General features: G+C 42.4%; 1 protein-coding gene across 1 annotated transcript in view; it reads left to right on the forward strand.

Annotated features, from left to right (window-relative positions):
• Positions 1 to 286: 286 nt before the first annotated feature.
• LOC138666659 (zinc finger protein 208-like) overlaps positions 287 to 21,596 on the forward strand; it is an 82,181-nt gene continuing 60,871 nt past the window's right edge. Inside the window, exons 1-3 of the mRNA XM_069754849.1 lie at positions 287 to 1,255; positions 4,620 to 4,699; positions 19,048 to 19,124. Coding sequence (XP_069610950.1) covers positions 432 to 1,255; positions 4,620 to 4,699; positions 19,048 to 19,124 — 981 coding nt within the window. The 5' untranslated portion in view covers positions 287 to 431. The remainder of the gene's footprint in view (positions 1,256 to 4,619; positions 4,700 to 19,047; positions 19,125 to 21,596) is intronic.

The raw sequence follows: 21,596 nt of genomic DNA on the forward strand, positions 1-21,596 counted from the left end.
TCGACTCTAAAAAGGTCAAGGTCGCTCAACCCTAGTGAAGATGAATCGAACAGAGAAGTGAAAAACTGAAATAGCACAATCTGGAAACCTAATGTCAAAATCCAATAATCACTGCTTTGTGCTCTGCTCTATTATGCATTAGTAATTTATTTATATTACAATTTGTATTAATTTTGTTTTATAAAATATATAATATTCGTATGATTTTAGCATAATATTATTGGAAAATAAAATCATTTTTATTCTTAACAGATGACTGTACCAGGAGCTCAGTGGGACATCTGCTGCTTTCAGATTTCGTAACAGATGATCATAATATTACACCAGATAAACATGAAGAACATGCCATTATCCCAGATACACCTCAATCCCTTCTCAGAAAAAGTCTTTCAGCCATTCATTTTCAACAAGTCCTTTCTTCTGCTTCATCAATGACTGATATTCAAAACAAAAGTCATAGGAGGACCAATGAACATGAAATAGCTCTTAAAGAGGCAAAACCATTTTCGTGCTCTGAATGTGGGAAATGTTTTAATAGGAAAATGAATCTTGTTACACATCAGAGAATTCACACAGGGGAAAAGTCACTTTCATGTTCAGAATGTGGGAAATGTTTTATGTGGAAATCACAGCTCATTATACATCAGAGAATTCACACTGGGGAGAAGCCATATTCATGTTTAGAATGTGGGAAATGTTTTATAGAGAAATCACATCTAGTTAGACATAATAGAACTCACACAGCAGAGAATGTATTTTTTTGTAAGGAATGTGGGAAATGTTTTAATAGGAAAATGAATCTCATTACACATCAGAGAATTCACACAGGGGAAAAGTCACTTTCATGTGCAGAATGTGGGAAATGTTTTATATGGGAATCACATCTTGTTATACATCAGAGAATTCACACAGGGGAGAAGCCATATTCATGTTTAGAATGTGGGAAATGTTTTATAGAGAAAGCACATCTTGTTAGACATCAGAGAACTCACACACAGGAGAAGCGATATTCGTGTTCAGAATGTGGGAAATGTTTTAATGAAAAATCACATCTCATTGAACATCAGAGAATTCACACAGGAGAGAAGCCATTTTCATGTTCAGAATGTGGGAAATGTTTTTCAAAGAAATCACATCTTGTTTTACATCAGAGAATTCACACAGGGGAGAAGCCATTTTCTTGTTCAGAATGTGGGAAACGTTTTACAGTGAAAGCATCTCTTGTTGGTCATCAAAGGACACACACAGGAAAGTAGTGATTGTCTTTTTTAATAATTTTATTCATAACATGATTGTTATTGAAAAGCAATTAGTATTCATATACGCCTATGTATGAATCACATATACATGTATAAAATATTTTAAATTTACATAAACAAGTTGTCTAATGCTGTTCTCTTCTGTTTGATGTGACATTAGCATTGGATAGATTCTGCTATAGATCAGAACAGTTGCCAACCAACAGCTAGCCTGTCCGTTAACAATTTAACGACCACTGATACATATTAAAATGGCAGCCATATAGCGGTGAGAGGAAAGTAAATAGTGCCCCAGTTGGCAAATATCTCACAACGGTGACAGCTGTATATGACCTCTGTATCTGACATCTGATTAACCCGTCAAATGCCACTGTCAATCATGACTGCGGCATCTTAAGTGTTTAAAAGGTGGTTAAAAAGATATAGAGTGCTCTCAGTGCAGGTACGGACTGGGGCTGAAATTCGGCCCTGGCATTTGAAATCACACAGGCCCATGCTGTCCCCATCCCCAAGAACCAGATGGGATATATTACTAATATTACCCTGGATGGAGGAAAGGGAGATTTACTAAAAGACCAATATTTTTAATGATACCCATGGCAACCTGGGGTAAGTGACCGAGTCTTGAGAACACCGATTCTGTTGCTAATGTAGAAGACAAGGCAGCCTATGACCAGACAGGCCCTTCTGGCATTTGCCAGAATTGCCAGATGGCCAGTCCGGCCCTGTCTCAGTGGGAGAAAGAAAATAGGAATCTTGTGGGTGTGATACCTTTTAATGGCTAACAAAATATAGTGAATGATGTTACAAAGCAAGCTTTCGAGACTGCTTACGTCTCTTCATCAGGCTGATATGACAAGATATTTGAGGAAACCCAATAATATACAGTAAAGAGCACAGGCATGGTGTGATACATGGGCATTTAAATAAACAAACACTGATCTTAAAGAGAGAATCCTTAATTAGGTAAGATTAGATAAGTGGTGTGAAAGTTTCATGGACCCCATATGCATGTAGGATCAAAGGGCTGGTGGTACCTTCATTGTTTTTGGAGGAAATTGCTCAGATTTGGTAGTGGGCCATAAATCCTCCTGACAAATCGAGTCCTGTGTGAACAGACTCAAAGATGGTAATGAATTTGTATTCCCAGACCCTGCGATGTTTCTGTGATTTGAAATTGCCTTTCAAAATCACAACTTTCATATTGTCTATGTTGTGTCCTTGACCACAGAAGTGTTTGGCCACAGGTAAATGGTTTTTTTTTGTCTGTAATTGTATGACGCTGAGACCTCATCCTTGCTCTCAGTCTCTGTCCTGTTTCTCCAACATAGAGGCCCCCACAGGACATACAGTATATTGCATAGAATTAAATACACCACCTTTGAATAGAAACATGTGAATGTCCCGGTGAATGTCATGTAAAGACATGTGAATGGCTAAGGCTAGGTTCACATTACGTTATTGGCGTCCGTTAGACGGACCACGTTACACCGCAGCATAACGCGGTGTAACGCAGTCCATTAACGCTGCCATTATATCCTATGTCGGACGCATCGCTAGCGCGTGCCCACAATGGGCGTGCGCTAGTGATGTGCCTTCATTGAGTGATGGACCCTGGGACGCGGCCTGCAGCGTTTCCGGGTCCGTCACTGCTAGCGCAGATAGAGCATCTGCTAGCTCTATCTGCGCTAGCGCAATGACATATCGGCACTTGCGTTAACAGAAGCCCTTTAACGCATGTGTTGAACGGGCTGCTGTTAATGCAATGTGAACCTAGCCTAACACGGTACCAAACCACTTTTTTTTGTTTAACTAAAAGGTGGTTAAAACGCATATTATATGTAAAGAAGTAGAAAGAAAAAACACACAAACGCACACAGAAATCATGAAAACCCATTTTGCCACTGAAAATGCAGCCTTTGCATTACAACTAAAAAAACTTCACATAATTGGTATCGCCAGATTGGGAACGACCTGCACTATAAAACGGTCTCCTTATTTATACCGTACGGCGAGCAAGGTAAAAAGTGTAATAAAAAGCACTTCAAGAATGTATTTTTTTTGCCATACTGACAAACAAAAAATGTCATGTAAAAAAAAAAATATAGAAAATTGTTCTGCAAAAAACAACATTCGATAAATAAATAAAAGCTTTACATGTCTCAGAATATGCTACACAAAACAAATTAATGTAAAATATTTTTTCTGGTGTGTAAAAGTAGCAAATCATAAAAAAATGTATATAAATCAGGTATCGCTATAATCGTACTGACCCAAAGAATTAAAATATTTAATTGTTCTTATCTCTTTTACTGCACGTTAAATCACACACACACACACACACACACACAAAAAAACAATAGCTGAGTTTTTCGTGTTTGTCCATTCTCCATCTGAAAAATTGTAAGAAAAAGTGATAACAAATGTTATATGGCCCAAAATGGTACCAAAAAATCAAATTGCTGCACAGAAAATAAGCTGTCATACAGCTTTGTTTGCTAAAAAAAAGTCAAAATTTACTACCGTATATACTCGAGTATAAGCCGACCCGAGTATAAGCCGAGACCCCTAATTTTGCCACAAAAAACTGGGAAAACTTAATGACTCGAGTATAAGCCTAGGGTGGGAAATGCAGCAGCTACTGGTAAATTTCAAAAATAAAAAGAGATACCAATAAAAGTTAAAATCAATTGAGACATCAGTAGGTTGTGTTTTTGAATATCCATATTGAATCAGGAGCCCCATATAATGCTACATACAGTTCATGATGGCTCCATAAGAAGCTCCACATTAAAACATGCTCCATATAATGCTGCACAAAGGTTAATAATGGCCCCATAAGATGCTCCATAGAAACATTTGCCCCATAAAATGCTGTATAAAGGTTGATTATGGCCCCATAAAATGCTCCATAGATTATGCCCCATACAATGCTGTATAAAGGTGGATGGCCCCTTAAGATGCTCCATAGATTATGCCCCATACAATTTGGCATAAAAGTTGATGGCCCCATAAAGTGCTCCATAGATTATGCCCCATACAATTCGGCATAAAGGTTGATGGCCCCATAAGATGCTCCATAGATTATGCCCCATAAAATGCTCCATAGATTATGTCCCATAAGATGCTCCATAGATTATGCCCCATAAAATGCTCCATAGATTATGTTCCATAAGATGCTCCATAGATTATGCCCCATAAAATGCTCCATAGATTATGCCCCATAAAATGCTCCATAGCTTATGCCCTATAACATGCTCCATAGATTATGCCCCATATTACTGCTCCCATGTGCTTCAAAACTCCTTGAGCAGCATCTCAATTTTCCTCCCACCTCTCATCTAACTCTCTCCTTAACAGCCTCCAATCTGGTTTCCGCCCCCACCACTCCACCGAAACTGCCCTGACAAAAATTACTAATGATTTACAGCCAAAGCGAGGTAATTCATCCTTATGTTTATAGTCCTTTCACTAGGCACTGCTCCTAATAGCCAGTTTCCTACTCCACACTGATGAGGGGCAAATACCCCGAAACAGCTGTCTGTGGAAGGATACCATGTTTTGGCATAGGTGGTCTTCCTTTCTTGGATGCTGCCCTTCCTGTGGTTGTTCCTTCCCGGTGAAAGACCTGGCTATTCATTGCTTGCGTTGAGAAACACGTGATGGTGTCTCCGTGGCTTTTTTACATGCATTTACAGCCAAAGCTAACAGACCGTTCTCCATCCTCCTCCTACTCGACCTGTCTGCCTTCGACACAGTCGACCACTGCCTACTGCTACAGATTCTTTCTTCCCTTGGCATCAAAGACCTTGCCCTGTCCTGGATTGCCTCATACCTTTCCGACCGCACATTTAGCGTTTCCTACTTCCACACTACCTCCTCATCCCGCCCTCTCTCTGTTGGAGTCCCTCAAGGCTCTGTCCTGGGGCCCCTACTTTTTTCCATCTATACCCTTGGCCTAGGGCAACTCATAAAGTCTCATGGCTTCCAGTACCACCTGTATGCGGACGACACTCAGATCTACCTCTCTGGCCCAGATGTCACCTCTCTGCTGTCCAGAATGCTGGAGTGTTTTTCAACCATATCCTCCTTCACCTCTCACTACCTAAAACTCCATGTAGACAAAAAACGAACTCATCTTCTTTCCCCCATCTCGCGTATCCCCCCTACCTGATCTATCTAGTATGGTAAACGGCATCACACTCTCTTGCACCTGAAATCCGCTGCCTCGGGGTAACTCTCAACTCTGCCCTGTCTTTAAACCGCACATCCAGAGTCTTGCCACCCCCTGTCGCCTCCAACTCAAATATTGCCAGAATCCATTCCTTCCTCAGCCCACAGTCTACCAAAACTCTTGTGCATGCCCTCATCATCTCCCGCCTTGATTACTGCAACACCTTCCTCTGCTGCCTCCCCGCTAACTCTCTTGCACCGCTACAGTCTGTCCTCAGCGCTGCTGCCCGGCTAATCCACCTCTCCCTCGCTACTCCCCTGCTTCTCCCCTCTGCAAATCCCTCGACTGGCTCCCAATTCCCCAAGGAATCCAGTTCAAACTACTAACACTGATCTACAAAGCCATCCACAACCTGTCCCCTCCCTATATCTCTGAACTAATCTCCCAATATCTTCCCTCACATAATCTCTGATCCTCCCAAGACCTCCTACTCTCCTCCACACTTATTCGTTCCTGACACAACCGCCTCCAAGATTTCTCCCGAATATCCCCCATCCTCTGGAATTCCACGCCTCAACACGTTCGATTATCCACCACCCTCGGATCCTTCAGACCGAACCTGAAAACCCATCTCTTCAAGAAAGCCTACAGCCTGGAATAATTATTCTGCCACCTCACCACCACCCGAGCTGCTGCCTCACCACCACCCGAGCTGCCGCACCCCGACCTTCTGTCTATTCCCCATTATCATACATAGAATGTAAGTCCGCAAGGACAGGGTCCTCTCTCCTCTGTACCAGTCTGTCATTGTAAATTTGTTTACTGTAAACAATATCTATAACTCTGTATGTAACCCCTTTCTCATGTACAGCACCATGGAATTAATGGTGCTATATAAATAAATAATAATACTGTGAGACTTTGAGAGACTAGTTTGAATTCCAGGAATGCCTACTGCCTTTCATCAGACTGATGTGACTCACCCTTTTCTCTGATGCATTTCTTTTCTTTACTGACTATGCTCTGCATTGGTTTGCTCCTGCCTGCATTATGTATGGTTTCCATTGGATTGTAGTAACCTCATAATTGCAAGCACCAAATGCAAGCACCACACCTCAAATCAACTCCAGGCCTTTTATCTGCTAAATTGAGAATGACATAACGAAGGGATTGCCCACACCTGTCCATGAAATAGTCTTGTAGTCAATTGTCCAATTACATTTGGTCCCTTTAAAAAACAGAGTGGCACATGTTAAGGAGCTGAAACTCCTAAACCCTTCATCCAATTTTAATGTGGATGCCCTCAAATGAAAGCTGAAAGTCTGAACTTCACCTGTATCTGAATTGTTTTGTTTAAAATTCATTGTGGTAATGTCTATAACCAAAATTAGAAAAATGTTGGCTCTGTCCAAATATATATGGACTTAACTGTATATACAATATACACACACTTCCTTTTTCTTAACTATGTATCTACAGACATTGCATCTACTGCCTCCACATCTACAGATATCCCACCTACAACCTTCACACCTACAGACATCACACCTACTACCTCCACACCTACAGACATCACACCTACTACTTCTGCACCTACACACATTGCACCTACCACCTCCACACCTACAGACATACAGTACCTCCTACTACCTCCACACCTACAGACATCACACCTACTACCTCAACACCTACAGACCACATCTACTACCTTGACACCTACCGACATCACACCTACTACCTCTACACCCACAGACATTGCATCCACTACCTCCACACCTAGACATCGCACCTACTACCTCCACACCTACAGATATCCCACCTACTACCTCCACACCTACAGGCATCACACATACTACCTTCTCACCTACAAACATCCCACCCACAACCTTCACACCTACAGACATCACACCTACTACCATCACACCTAAAGACATCCCACCTACTACCTCCACACCTACAGACATTGCACATACTACCTCCACATCTACAGACATCACATTACCTCCACACCTACAAACATTGCACCAACAACCTTCACACCTACAGACATCACACCTACTACCACACCTACAGACATTCCACCTACAGACATCACACCTACTACCTCCACACCTACAGACATCCCTCCTTCTACCTCCACAACTACAGACATCCCTCCTACTACCTCCACTCCTACAGACATCACACTTACTACCTCCACACCTACAGACATCGCACTTACTACCTCCACACCTACCAACATCGCACCTACTACCTCCACACCTACAGACATCTCATCTACTACCTCCACATCTACAGACATCACACCTACTACCTCCACACTTTTATACATCACACCTACTACCTCCCACACCTACTACCTCCACACCTACAGACATCACATCTACTACCTCCACATCTACGGACATCACACCTACAGACATCGCACCTAATATCTCCACGCCTATAACATACTTTTTGATTGAACCATGTTTTTTCAGAGACAAAGTGACAGCCTGTGTGAACTATTTCTTTGAAGATGTCATTTTGGTGTAAAACTGGTAAATATTTGGATACAATGTTGCTTACTGTATTAATCATGGTGAATATCTTACTTTTTTTAATGGAAGTGTCATAAAGATGATTTGACATGTTAAGTAATGTGGATGTGCTGTTCTCCCTTACTAAATATACAAATTTATTACAGGCTTCTTGCCAGTTATGCTATACCAGAGGGCATGGCACAATAATTCTTATAAAAAATATAGCGGTTTATTAAATTCTCTTTGTAAAGTAGTTATTTTAGAAAAATACAAAATATGTGTAGAAGTTACAACAAAATAGTTCATTTATCCTTAGTAAGTCCATTAAATTGGTAGAAGGTTGTATCTCATCCATCTTTTCTCCATATCCTGAATGGAAGGGTTGTTTCAGCAGTTTGTACCTGTGGAAGTCAGAGTCCAAGTGCCACAGAGGCCTAGTGGCAGCCCCCGAGTCTAGAGAAGAGTGAACCCGAACTGTTAAGTTCGGAGTTTGTACCGAACACCAAACACAGACTTTTTGCGGGATGTCCAGTTTAGTGTTTGGAATCAGATGCCCAATAAAGTTTGTTTAAAGGCTGTAGAGCAGCCAATAAACAAACTTTTAGGCTGACAATAATTGGCATGGCTCTGATTATCCAGCGCACCACATGACCCAGCCTGTATAAATGCAGGATCACAAGTGCCGCCACTATTCTGCTCTGATTTGTGTAGGGAAAGGACGCAGTTGGAGTGAGGGACAGAATTAGACTGTCTGCAATAAAGCCTCTTTGTGTACTCTGCCCATGTCTCAGTGAGACTAATATGCCAAAAAGCCGATTTATGTACTGCACCGATATATGTGGGAGTACTATGCCAAAAATCTGATGCGTGAACTCTGCACCCTCGCCTGTGGGAGTACTGTGCCTTTAAGCCTCTGTGTGTACTCTCCAACCCTATATGTGGGAGTACTGTGCCTTTAAGCCTCTGTGTTTACTCTGCAACCCCGCCTGTGGGAGTACTGTGCCTATAAGCCTCTGTGTGTATCCTGCACCTTTTCTTGTGGGAGTACTGTTTCAAAGAGCCCTTGTTTAATCTGCTGCTCTGTCTATATGAGTAGTGTGCCTAAAACATAATTCTACTGTGCTGCCATCTCTTTTGTTATGATAATGTAATTCAGTACCACAATGGACATAGAGGTCAGAGCACATACCTGACAATAACCCAAAAACATAGAACGAGCTCTGAGACGTGGGAACTCTGCTGACCGCAATCCCTAATCCTCTCCAACCACACTAGAGGCAGCCGTGGATTGCGCCTAACGCTCCCTATGCAACTCGGCACAGCCTGAGAAACTAGCTAGCCTGAAGATAGAAAATAAGCCTACCTTGCCTCAGAGAAATACCCCAAAGGAAAAGGCAGCCCCCACATATAATGACTGTGAGTTAAGATGAAAAGAAACGTAGAGATGAAATAGATTTAGCAAAGTGAGGCCCGACTTTCTGAACAGAGCGAGGATAGGAAAGGTAACTTTGCGGTCAACACAAAACCCTACAAAAACCACGCAAAGGGGGCAAAAAGACCCTCCGTACCGAACTAACGGCACGGAGGTAGATCCTCTGCGTCCCAGAGCTTCCAGCAAGCAGGAAAAAACAAATAGACAAGCTGGACAGAAAAAAACAGCAAACAAAATAGCAAAGCGGAACTTAGCTATGCAGAGCAGCAGGCCACAGGAACGATCCAGGAGGAAACAGGTCCAATACTAGAACATTGACTGAAGGCCAGGATCAAAGCACTAGGTGGAGTTAAATAGAGCAGCACCTAACGACTTCACCACATCACCTGAGGAAGGAAACTCAGAAGCCGCAGTACCACTTTCCTCCACCAACGGAAGCTCACAGAGAGAATCAGGCGAAGTACCACTTGTGACCACAGGAGGGAGCTCTGCCACAGAATTCACAACAGTACCCCCCTCTTGAGGAGGGGTCACCGAACCCTCACCAGAGCCCCCAGGACGACCAGGATGAGCCATATGAAAGGCACGAACAAGATCGGGAGCATGGACATCAGAGGCAAAGACCCAGGAATTATCTTCCTGAGCATAACCCTTCCACTTAACCATATACTGGAGTTTCCGTCTTGAAACACGAGAATCCAAAATCTTCTCCATAATATACTCCAACTCCCCCTCCACCAAAACCGGGGCAGGAGGGTCAACAGATGGAACCATAGGTGCCACGTATCTCCGCAACAATGACCTATGGAATACGTTATGTATGGAAAAAGAATCTGGGAGGGTCAGACGAAAAGACACAGGATTAAGAACCTCAGAAATCCTATACAGACCAATGAAACGAGGTTTAAACTTAGGAGAGGAAACCTTCATAGGAATATGACGAGAAGATAACCAAACCAAATCCCCAACACGAAGTCGGGGACCCACACAGCGTCTGCGATTAGCGAAACGTTGAGCCTTCGCCTGGGACCAGGTCAAATTGTCCACTACATGAGTCCAAATCTGCTGCAACCTGTCCACCACAGTATCCACACCAGGACAGTCCGAAGACTCAACCTGCCCTGAAGAGAAACGAGGATGGAACCCAGAGTTGCAGAATAACGGCGAAACCAAGGTAGCCGAGCTGGCCCGATTATTAAGGGCGAACTCAGCCAAAGGCAAAAAGGACACCCAGTCATCCTGATCAGCAGAAACAAAGCATCTCAGATATGTTTCCAAGGTCTGATTGGTTCGTTCGGTCTGGCCATTAGTCTGAGGATGGAAAGCCGAGGAAAAAGACAAGTCAATGCCCATCCTACCACAAAAGGCTCGCCAAAACCTCGAAACAAACTGGGAACCTCTGTCAGAAACGATATTCTCTGGAATGCCATGTAAACGAACCACATGCTGGAAGAACAATGGCACCAAATCAGAGGAGGAAGGTAATTTAGACAAGGGTACCAAATGGACCATCTTAGAGAAGCGATCACAGACCACCCAAATGACTGACATCTTTTGAGAGACGGGAAGATCTGAAATAAAATCCATAGAGATATGTGTCCAAGGCCTCTTCGGGACCGGCAAGGGCAAAAGCAACCCACTGGCACGAGAACAGCAGGGCTTAGCCCGAGCACAAATCCCACAGGACTGCACAAAAGTACGCACATCCCGCGACAGAGATGGCCACCAAAAGGATCTAGCCACTAACTTTCTGGTACCAAAGATTCCAGGATGACCAGCCAAAACCGAACAATGAACCTCAGAGATAACTTTATTCGTCCACCTATCAGGGACAAACAGTTTCTCCGCTGGGCAACGATCAGGTTTATTAGCCTGAAATTTTTGCAGCACCCGCCGCAAATCAGGGGAGATGGCAGACACAATTACTCCCTCTTTGAGGATACCCGCCGGCTCAGATAAACCCGGAGAGTCGGGTACAAAACTCCTAGACAGAGCATCCGCCTTCACATTTTTAGAGCCCGGAAGGTACGAAATCACAAAGTCAAAACGGGCAAAAAACAACGACCAACGAGCCTGTCTAGGATTCAACCGCTTGGCGGACTCGAGATAAGTCAAGTTCTTATGATCAGTCAAGACCACCACGCGATGCTTAGCTCCTTCAAGCCAATGACGCCACTCCTCGAATGCCCACTTCATGGCCAGCAACTCTCGATTGCCCACATCATAATTTCGCTCAGCAGGCGAAAACTTCCTGGAAAAGAAGGCGCATGGTTTCATCACCGAGCAATCAGAACTTCTCTGCGACAAAACAGCCCCTGCTCCAATCTCAGAAGCATCAACCTCGACCTGGAATGGAAGCGAAACATCTGGTTGACACAACACAGGGGCAGAAGAAAAACGACGCTTCAACTCTTGAAAAGCTTCCACAGCAGCAGAAGACCAATTGACCACATCAGCACCCTTCTTGGTCAAATCGGTCAATGGTTTAGCAATACTAGAAAAATTGCAGATGAAGCGACGATAAAAATTAGCAAAGCCCAGGAACTTTTGCAGACTTTTCAGAGATGTCGGCTGAGTCCAATCATGGATGGCTTGGACCTTAACAGGGTCCATCTCGATAGTAGAAGGGGAAAAGATGAACCCCAAAAATGAAACCTTCTGAACACCAAAGAGACACTTTGATCCCTTCACAAACAAAGAATTAGCACGCAGGACCTGAAACACCGTTCTGACCTGCTTCACATGAGACTCCCAATCATCCAAGAAGATCAAAATGTCATCCAAGTACACAATCAGGAATTTATCCAGGTACTCTCGGAAGATGTCATGCATAAAGGACTGAAACACTGATGGAGCATTGGCAAGTCCGAATGGCATTACTAGATACTCAAAATGGCCCTCGGGCGTATTAAATGCAGTTTTCCATTCATCGCCTCGCTTAATACGCACAAGATTATACGCACCACGAAGATCTATCTTGGTGAACCAACTAGCCCCCTTAATCCGAGCAAACAAATCAGATAACAACGGCAAGGGGTACTGAAATTTAACCGTGATCTTATTTAGAAGGAGGTAATCTATACAAGGTCTCAGTGAACCATCCTTCTTGGCCACAAAAAAGAACCCTGCTCCTAATGGCGACGATGACGGGCGAATATGCCCCTTCTCCAAGGTCTCCTTCACATAACTCCGCATAGCGGCGTGCTCAGGCACAGATAAATTAAACAGTCCGCTCCGGGGACTCCTATCTTCTTACGATGACGTCCTCTTCTTGTCTTTAGGCTGCAGATCCGGCGCAGGCGTACTTTGTCTGCCCTGTTGAGGACAGAGCAAAGTACTGCAAAGTACTTCAGTGCGCAGGTGCCGTGAAAGGTCAGAGAGGCCCGACACCTGCGCACTGCAGTACTTTGCTCTGCCCTCAACAGGGCAGACAAATTAGCCTGTGCCAGAGCCGCAGCGTGAAGACAAGAAGAGGATGTCATTGTAAGAAGATGGGAGGCCCTGGACCGGACCGCAACGCCCATCGGACCAGAACAGAACCGGGACCGCCCCTGGGTGAGTATAATCTAACCTCTTTTTCTCATCTTTCAGGATACATCAGAGGCTTATCTACAGCATTACAGAATGCTGTAGATAAGCCCCTGATGCTGGTGGGCTTAGCTCACCTTCGATTTTGGGGGTGACAGCTTCCCTTTAAGGAAGCTCTGCATCACCAAATTCAGCAGATGCGAGAGGCAAAGGATGTGTGTAAAACCGGCTAGGCCCAGAGCTGTTACGAGATTTTGCCCATTATTGCACACTACCAGGCCAGGCTTGAGGTTTAGCAGCGCCAACAACACATTTGTTTGTTCTTTGATCCTGATCCACAGATCTAGATTTTTTTCCACAAATAGATGAGTTTCAGAATAGCCTACTGTAGTTTATAGAATCATAGAATGTTAGAGTTGTAAGGAACCTAAAGGGTCCTTGTGTCCAACACACTGCTCAATGCAGCACAGGATTCACTAAACCACCTAGTCTGTCCAGCCTGTGTTTGAAGACTTCCATTGAAGAAGAACTCACCACCTCTTGTGGTAGCCTGTTCCACTGACTGATCACCCTCACTGTCAAAGTTTTTTCTAATATCTAATCTGTATCTTCTCCCTTTCAGTTTCATTCCATTGCTTCTCATTTTTCCATGTGCAAATAAGAATAAAGATGATCCCTCTACATTGTGACATCACTTCAGATCTTTGAAGACCGCTATTAAGTCTGCTCTCAACCTTCTTTTTTGCAAGCTAAATATTCCCAGATCTTTTAACTGGTCCTCGTAGGACATATTTTGCCATCTGCTCACCATCCTGGTAGCTCTTCTCTAAGCTTGCTTAAGGTTTTCAATGCCTTTTTTAAAATGTGGAGCCCCTGTATTCCAGATGAGGCCTGACCAAGGAGGAGTAGAGTAGGAAAATTATTTCACGTGATCTAGGCTCTATGCTTCTCTTAATAGATGCTAGAACTGTTTGCCTTTTTTGCTGCTGCATCACACTGTTGACTCATGTGCAGTCTGTGATCTATTAGTATATGCATGTCTTTTTCACACGTGCTGTTGCTTATTCTTTTTCCTCCCATTCTGTAAATGTAATTTTTGTTTTTCTTGCCCAGATGTAGAAACTTGCATTTCTCCCTGTTAAATAACATTCCATTAGTCACTACCCATTGTTCAAGCTTATCTAGATCCTTCTGAATTCTTTCTCTGTCTTCTCTAGTGTTAGCTATCCCTCCTTGCTTTGCATCATCTGTAAATTTGATGAGTTTACCTTTAGTTTGTTTATCTAGATCATTTATAAAAATGTTGAACAACACTGGGGCCAGGACTTAGCCTTGTGGTACCCCACTTGAAACACTCATCCAATTGAATGTGCAACCATTCATTACCACTCTTTGAGCACGACGATCACTAAGCCAGTTATGAATCCACATAACTTTACCCTTGTCAATCCCATACTTGGTCATTTTTTCAATAAGGATAGTATGAGATACTTTATCAAATGCTTTGCTGAAGTCGAGATATACTATATCTAACGCATTTCCTTGATCCTTGATGTATTCTTATCCAAGCATTTACAAATGTGCTGTTTAATAATTTGTTCAAGGATCTTTCCTGTTATAGAAGTTAGTCTCACTTTGTTTTTTTTTAAGATAGGGGCAACATTTGACCTTTTCCAATCTTCTGGTACATCTCCTGTTCTCCAGGATTTTTCAAACAATCTCGCTAGGGGTTCTGCAATTTCCTCTGCTAATTCTTTCAGTATCCTAAGATGTACTTTATCTGGACCAGGAGATTTAAATTAGCTAAGTGTTCTCTCACCATCTCTCTGTTTATAGATAGTGTGGATTATTTTATACCATTGATGACACTGTGAAGATCAGTGGATGTTACAATTGCTTTCGCAGAGACCACAGATGCATTGCAGACATCTGACATGCAGGGAGGAGGCGTGTCAGCTTGTGCTCTGGTCTCGTGGTCATCTTTGGGCCCGGGGTCACTATGGAGACCGTTAATGCGATTGCATAGCTTTGTGCCGATGGGCTCACAGAGGGAGCTTCTTCCCTCTGCTTTGACTCGCGACGTCGTTGTCACTTTTTTACAGCGATACCACAGGGGTAAAACACCCGTGATAAGTGCTAGCACTGATTATGGGCGTCGCTGCAGGGTATCAGCTCTCACATTTCCTTTGGTGGTTTGGAATCGAGGTATCGCTACTTAAATAATAATCAACAGCCATTAACCCCATTTTGGGCTCTATATTAGAGTAAAGCGAATTTACATCTAAAGTAAAGAACAGGGATTCAGTTGGAATGTGGAGTTCACTAAGTTCCGTAACCAGTTGGGATGAATCCCTAATAAAACATGGCAACTCAATCACATACTTTTGAAGAAAGAGGTCTATGTAGTGAGATAAATTCACTGTGATAGACAGAGTCCCCATCAATGTCCACCAATGTATTTTGGCCTCTTACTCTATATAGTGATTATCCTTATTGTTGTTTATTAGTATGGTTATAACTTAATAACCTGGGGGTTCCTTCCAACAAGATGACATAGAGATGAGTGACATACAGTATATACCTGGAAGGGGACCAGGATTGGGGACATTTCTACATAATGGGGGACGGAGGCAATTCGCATGTCCTTATAGTAATTGTAGTTATGATACCTTTTAATGGCTAACAAAAATAAAATAAATGATGCTACAAAGCAAGTTTTTGAGACTTCTTATAGGTCTCTTTCTCAAGCATGGTATAACAAAGTTTCTAAAGAAACACAAATATATGCTCACAAAAAAAACACAACAGAGGCATGAAATAATAAATGGACATTTAAATAAACAAACTGAGCTCAAATAATAAATCCTTAATTTGAATAGATTAGTGGTGTGAAAGTTTTATAGTCTCAATATCCAAGTAAGATCAGAAGCTTGGTGTCCTCACTGTCTCTGGAGCAGATTCCTCATTTTCTGTAGTGAGTCAAAATCCTCATGACAGATTTAGTTCTGTGTGGAGTAAATCAAACACTGTAATAAGTTTATATTTTCAAACCCCATAGTGACTGAGCCAATTTTGACCTTAATCACCAAGCCAATTTTTACAATTCTGACCACTGTCACTTTATGAGGTTATAGCTCTGGAACGCTTCAACGGATTACACTGATTCTGACATTGTTTTTCATGACATATTGTACTTCATGTTAGTGGTAAAATTTATTCGATATGATTTGCGTTTATTTATGAAAAAAATAAAAATTTGGCAAATATTTTGAAAATTTTGCAATTTTCAAACTTTTAATTTTTGTGCCCTTAAATCAGAGAGTAGTGTCACACAAAATATTTAATAAATAACATTTCCCACATGTCTACTTTACATCAGCCAATTTTGGAAACTTTTTTTTGTTAGGACGTTATATGGGTTAAAAGTTGACCAGCGATTTCTCATTTTTCAAACAAAACCATCACAAAACCATTTTTTAAGGACCACCTCACATTTGAAGTGAGTTTTGGGGGTCAATATGACAGAAAATTCCCAAAAGTGACACCATTCTAAAAACTGCACCCCTCAAATTGCTTAAAACCACATTCAAGCAATGTCGAAAGAAAAAAAACGAACATTTTTACTTTTTTCACAAAAAATTTACTTTAGACCCGAACTTTTTTATTTCCACAAGGAACTTTTTTATTTCCACAAGGGTAACGGAAGAAAATGGACTGCAAAATTTGCTGTGCAATTTCTCTAGAGTACGCCGATACCTTGTATATGGGGGAAAGCCACTGTTTGAACGCATGGCAGGGCTCAGTAGGGAGGGAGCAACGTTTGACATTTTGAATGCAAAATTGTCTGGAATCAATGGGGGGGGTGCCATTTTGCGTTTGGAGACCCCCTGATGTACCTAAACAGTGGAAACCCCCCAATTCTAACTCCAACACTAACACAGCCCTACCCCTAATCCAACCCTAACCCTAATCCTAACCCTAAGCATACCCCTAACCACAACCCTAACGTTAACACCACCCTAACTCCAACACGCCAACCGTAACCCCAACACAACCATAACCCAAACACTACAACTGTAACCCCAACACAATCCTAACCCTAGCCGAAACCCTAAAATCCTAGCCCCATCCCTAACCCTAACTGCAAAAAATGAAGAAAAAAAAATTATTTTACCTAACTAAGAGGTTGACAAAGGGAGGTTTGATTTACTATTTTCTTTTATTTTTATCACTGTGATAGGGTATATCACAGTGATCAAAATGAATCAATAGGAAAAATCTCCTATTGTTGCCGGGTACTGGCCAGCAGATCTTGGCGGGTGCACTGCGCATGCGCTGCCATTTTCTTCTATAAAGAAGATGCAGGGTGACAGAGAAGGAGGGTCCAGGGATGGCAGAGGTACCAGAGGTGGCTCGGGGTACCCCATTTCTCTCTCCTCTGGTACGCTAGATCATATCAGAGGAGAGAGAAATTAATGGGAAATCAAACTTTTTTTGCGATCACCGTTATTCGGTGAATAACGGCAATCACAAAACTGGGGACGGTAAAAACCGACCTGAATCATGTTCTCCGAGGTCTCAGCTACCCCTGGTAGCCGAGAACCTGGAGATTTTCCAACGTTGGGGAGCGCTATACCCTTATTTATTTTTTCAGCACCATTAAAAAGAGGTGCTGAGGAATAAACCCTTTAACTGCCACCATTAGTGTTGAGCATTCCTATACCGCAAGTATCGGGTATCGGCCGATACTTGCGGTATCGGAATTCCGATACCGAGTTCCGATATTTTTGTGATATCGGGAATCGGTATCGGATCCATATTAAGGTGTAAAATAAAGAATTAAAATAAAAAATATTGATATACTTACCTCTCCGGAGACCCCTGGACATCACCGCTGGTAACTGGCAGCCTTCTTTGTTTAAAATGAGCGCGTTTAGGGACTTCCATGACGTCACGGCTTCTGATTGGTCGCGTGCCGCTCATGTGACCACCACGCGACCAATCAGAAGCCGCGACGTCATTCTCAGGCCCTAAACTCATTCTAGGAATTTAGGACCTGAGAATGACGTCGCGGCTTCTGATTGGTCGCGTGGCGGTCACATGAGCGGCACGCGACCAATCAGAAGCCGCGACGTCATTCTCAGGTCCTAAACGCGCTCATTTTAAGCAAAGAAGGCTGCCAGTTACCAGCGGTGATGTCCAGGGGCCTCCGGAGAGGTGAGCATATCAATATTTTTTATTTTAATTCTTTATTGTACACATTAATATAGATCCCAGGGCCTGAAGGAGAGTTTCCTCTCCTTCAGACCCTGGGAACCATCAGGATACCTTCCTATACTTGGTGTCCCATTGACTTGTATTGGTATCGGATATCGGTATCGGCGATATCCGATACTTTTCGGGTATCGGCCGATACTATCCGATACCGATACTTTCAAGTATCGGACGGTATCGCTCAACACTAGCCACCATTAAAGGCCTATCGATGGTTGTTAAGGGGTTAAACTTGCATTTTAATATGACAACTTTCATATTGTTAATGTTGTGTCCTGGAGCACAGAAATGTTTGGGCACTGGTAAATGGTGCTTTTTATCTGTAGACCTCATCCTTGCTCTCAGTTTTTATCCTGTTTCCCCCACATCGAGATCCTCAATAGGACATAATAGTGCACAGAATTAAGTACACCACATTGGAAGAAGAACCTGTGAATGCCCCGGAAATCTTATTGTGTTTTGGGGATCTGTATCTTGTTTTTGGTCTCTACATGAGTGTAGGTTTTGCAGCTCTTCACATTGAGTTCCTCTTGGAGCATCCAAGGGCATTGAACTTCGGATCAAGATGTTTCTTAAATTTTGAGGGTGCCTGTAGCATGAGGGTCTTTAAATATTGTCTTCAGCTGGTCATTCTGGATGTGGGGAAGATTTGTATCAGTTTTTCCCAGTACCTCAAGCTGTAGGTTGTAGGTCACCACAAGAGGTACACGATTGTTTTCCTTTTTCTCTGTATTGAGGTAATTGACTTCTAGGGATCCTTGTGGCTCTAATGATCTGATCATCAATGGAGGTGGGGTGGTATATTTAGTTTAAATATGTATTTTTAACATGGGTTATATGTCCTTCGGTCTGGATCAGATACGATTATATCTAAGGGCCTAGCTGTGGACGATGGACTTTTTAATGTTTTTCATGTGGAAGATGTCCCATCTGAGGTATGTAGGACGGTCAATCGGTCTTATACACCGATGTCTGGGTTCAACCATTTAGAATTTTTATGGTGGTATCCAGAAAGTAGATATCCGTTTTTGAGCGGTCCAATGTTAAATTTATGGTGGAATAAAATGTATTGAATTTGTCATGGAATTGTATAAGTTCTTGTTCATCCCAGGTTATTAAGATGTCATCAATGCAACAGAAACAGACCAATGGTTTGTAAGATGTCATCGATGTAACAGAAATAGGGTTTGTATAGTTTTGAGACCTATAAGAAGTCTTGAAAATTTGCTTTGTAACATCATTTATTTTATTTTTGTTAGCCATTAAAAGGTATCATAACTTCAAGATTATTATTGTGTTTTCCCACGGAGAGCAATGTTTTTTCAACTGGATAACACAGTACCAAACCCTTTTTTCTTTTGACTTATAATATCAATTAAAACACTACAGGGGTCCATACATCTGATCAACTTGCAGGTGGAAGGCCCAGGCCCAAACTTTGCACCAGAACCCATCAGTCTCTAGTTTTTTTTTATTCAAATAAATTTTTATTAAGAATAACAAGATAAATGACATGTTACATTCTTATTTTCAATGCAAAGCTTTTTCCCCCCCTTCAAACATTCCCCTTCAATCCCACCACCCCCAACCCCACCCAACAAAGCAGCTCGCCTTGCTTAGCATTTCCATCATTAGACAAATATACTATCTAATCCCTCGGCCAATAATATAAGCCACATTTAACATTACCATTAATTAGGAACCTTAATTAACTCTCCCTCTATAATACCCCTATCCCATAGCAATCCACGGAGACCACATTTTATTGAACATTTCGATTTTCCCTCTTTTTTTATAAAAACCCCTTTTCCAGTGTCAGGCCCTGCTTCACATACTGGAGGAACTCTCCTCTTGACGGCGGTTCTTCCCTAATCCAATTTCGAGCTATTACCTTCCTAGCCATGTATAACAATCTGGCAATAGCTATCTTTAGGTTGTTATCCACTCCAATCTCATCCACACATCCCAACAAGCACACTATAGGATCCCTTGGCACCTTACATCCATACGCACCTTCCATACGACTCAAAACTACCACCCAAAAAGCAGCCAATCTCGGACACGTCCACATCATATGGAGTATATCAGCATCTGCAGTTTTACACCTCGGGCATTCAGAATCATCACGCAAACCAGCCTTATATCCATCAGTCTCTAGTTACGCCAGAGTGCACAGCCCTATTGAATAACATGAGTTGGTGTGCTGTCTGTGTGCTATTTGATTAATACCACGTTCAGTTTTTGGTCAGTATTTTACTTCAGTATTTATAAGCCAAAACCAGGAGTGGAACAATCAGAGGAAAAGTATAATAGAGACATGTCACCACTTCTGTATTTATCACCCACTCCTGATTTTGGCTTACAAATACTGATGTAAAATACTGAACGTGAGAACATGGCCTTAAAATCTGATAGAACACGTCCAATTTAAGAGCTTGTATGTATGAGCCTTAAAGGGACACTGTCACCTGGATTTGGAGGGAACAATCTTCAGCCATGGAGGCGGGGTTTTGGGGTTTTTGATTCACCCTTTCCTTACCCGCTGGCTGCATGCTGGCTGCAATAATGGATTGAAGTTCATTCTCTGTCCTCCGTAGTACATGCCTGCACAAGGTGCAATCTTGCCTTGCGCAGGCGTGTACTATGGAGGACAGAGAATGAACTTCAATTCAATATTGCAGCCAGCATGCAGCCAGCGGGTAAGGAAAGGGTGGATCAAAAACCCCAAAACCCCGCCTCCATGGATGAAGATTGTTCCCTCCAAATCCAGGTGACAGTGTCCCTTTAAAGATGTGCAATATATTGTATAGAAAATAATCACTATCACATAAGACAAAGCTTATATTACACCATGTATAATGGCAGGATATAACATAGTAACATAGTAACATAGTTAGTAACATAGTTAGTAAGGCCGAAAAAAGACATTTGTCCATCCAGTTCAGCCTATATTCCATTATAATAAATCCCCAGATCTACGTCCTTCTACAGAACCTAATAATTGTATGTTACAATATTGTTCTGCTCCAGGAAGACATCCAGGCCTCTCTTGAACCCCTCGACTGAGTTCGCCATCACCACCTCCTCAGGCAAGCAATTCCAGATTCTCACTGCCCTAACAGTAAAGAATCCTCTTCTTCTATGTTGGTGGAAAAACCTTCTCTCCTCCAGACGCAAAGAATGCCCCCTTGTGCCCGTCACCTTCCTTGGTATACACAGATCCTCAGCGAGATATTTGTATTGTCCCCTTAGATACTTATACATGGTTATTAGATCACCCCTCAGTCGTCTTTTTTCTAGACTAAATAATCCTAATTTCGCTAATCTATCTGGGTATTGTAGTTCTCCCATCCCCTTTATTAATTTTGTTGCCCTCCTTTGTACTCTCTCTAGTTCCATTATATCCT

The sequence above is a fragment of the Ranitomeya imitator genome, chromosome 2 (genome assembly GCF_032444005.1).
Source record: "Ranitomeya imitator isolate aRanImi1 chromosome 2, aRanImi1.pri, whole genome shotgun sequence".
NCBI classification, from domain to species: Eukaryota; Metazoa; Chordata; class Amphibia; order Anura; family Dendrobatidae; genus Ranitomeya; species Ranitomeya imitator.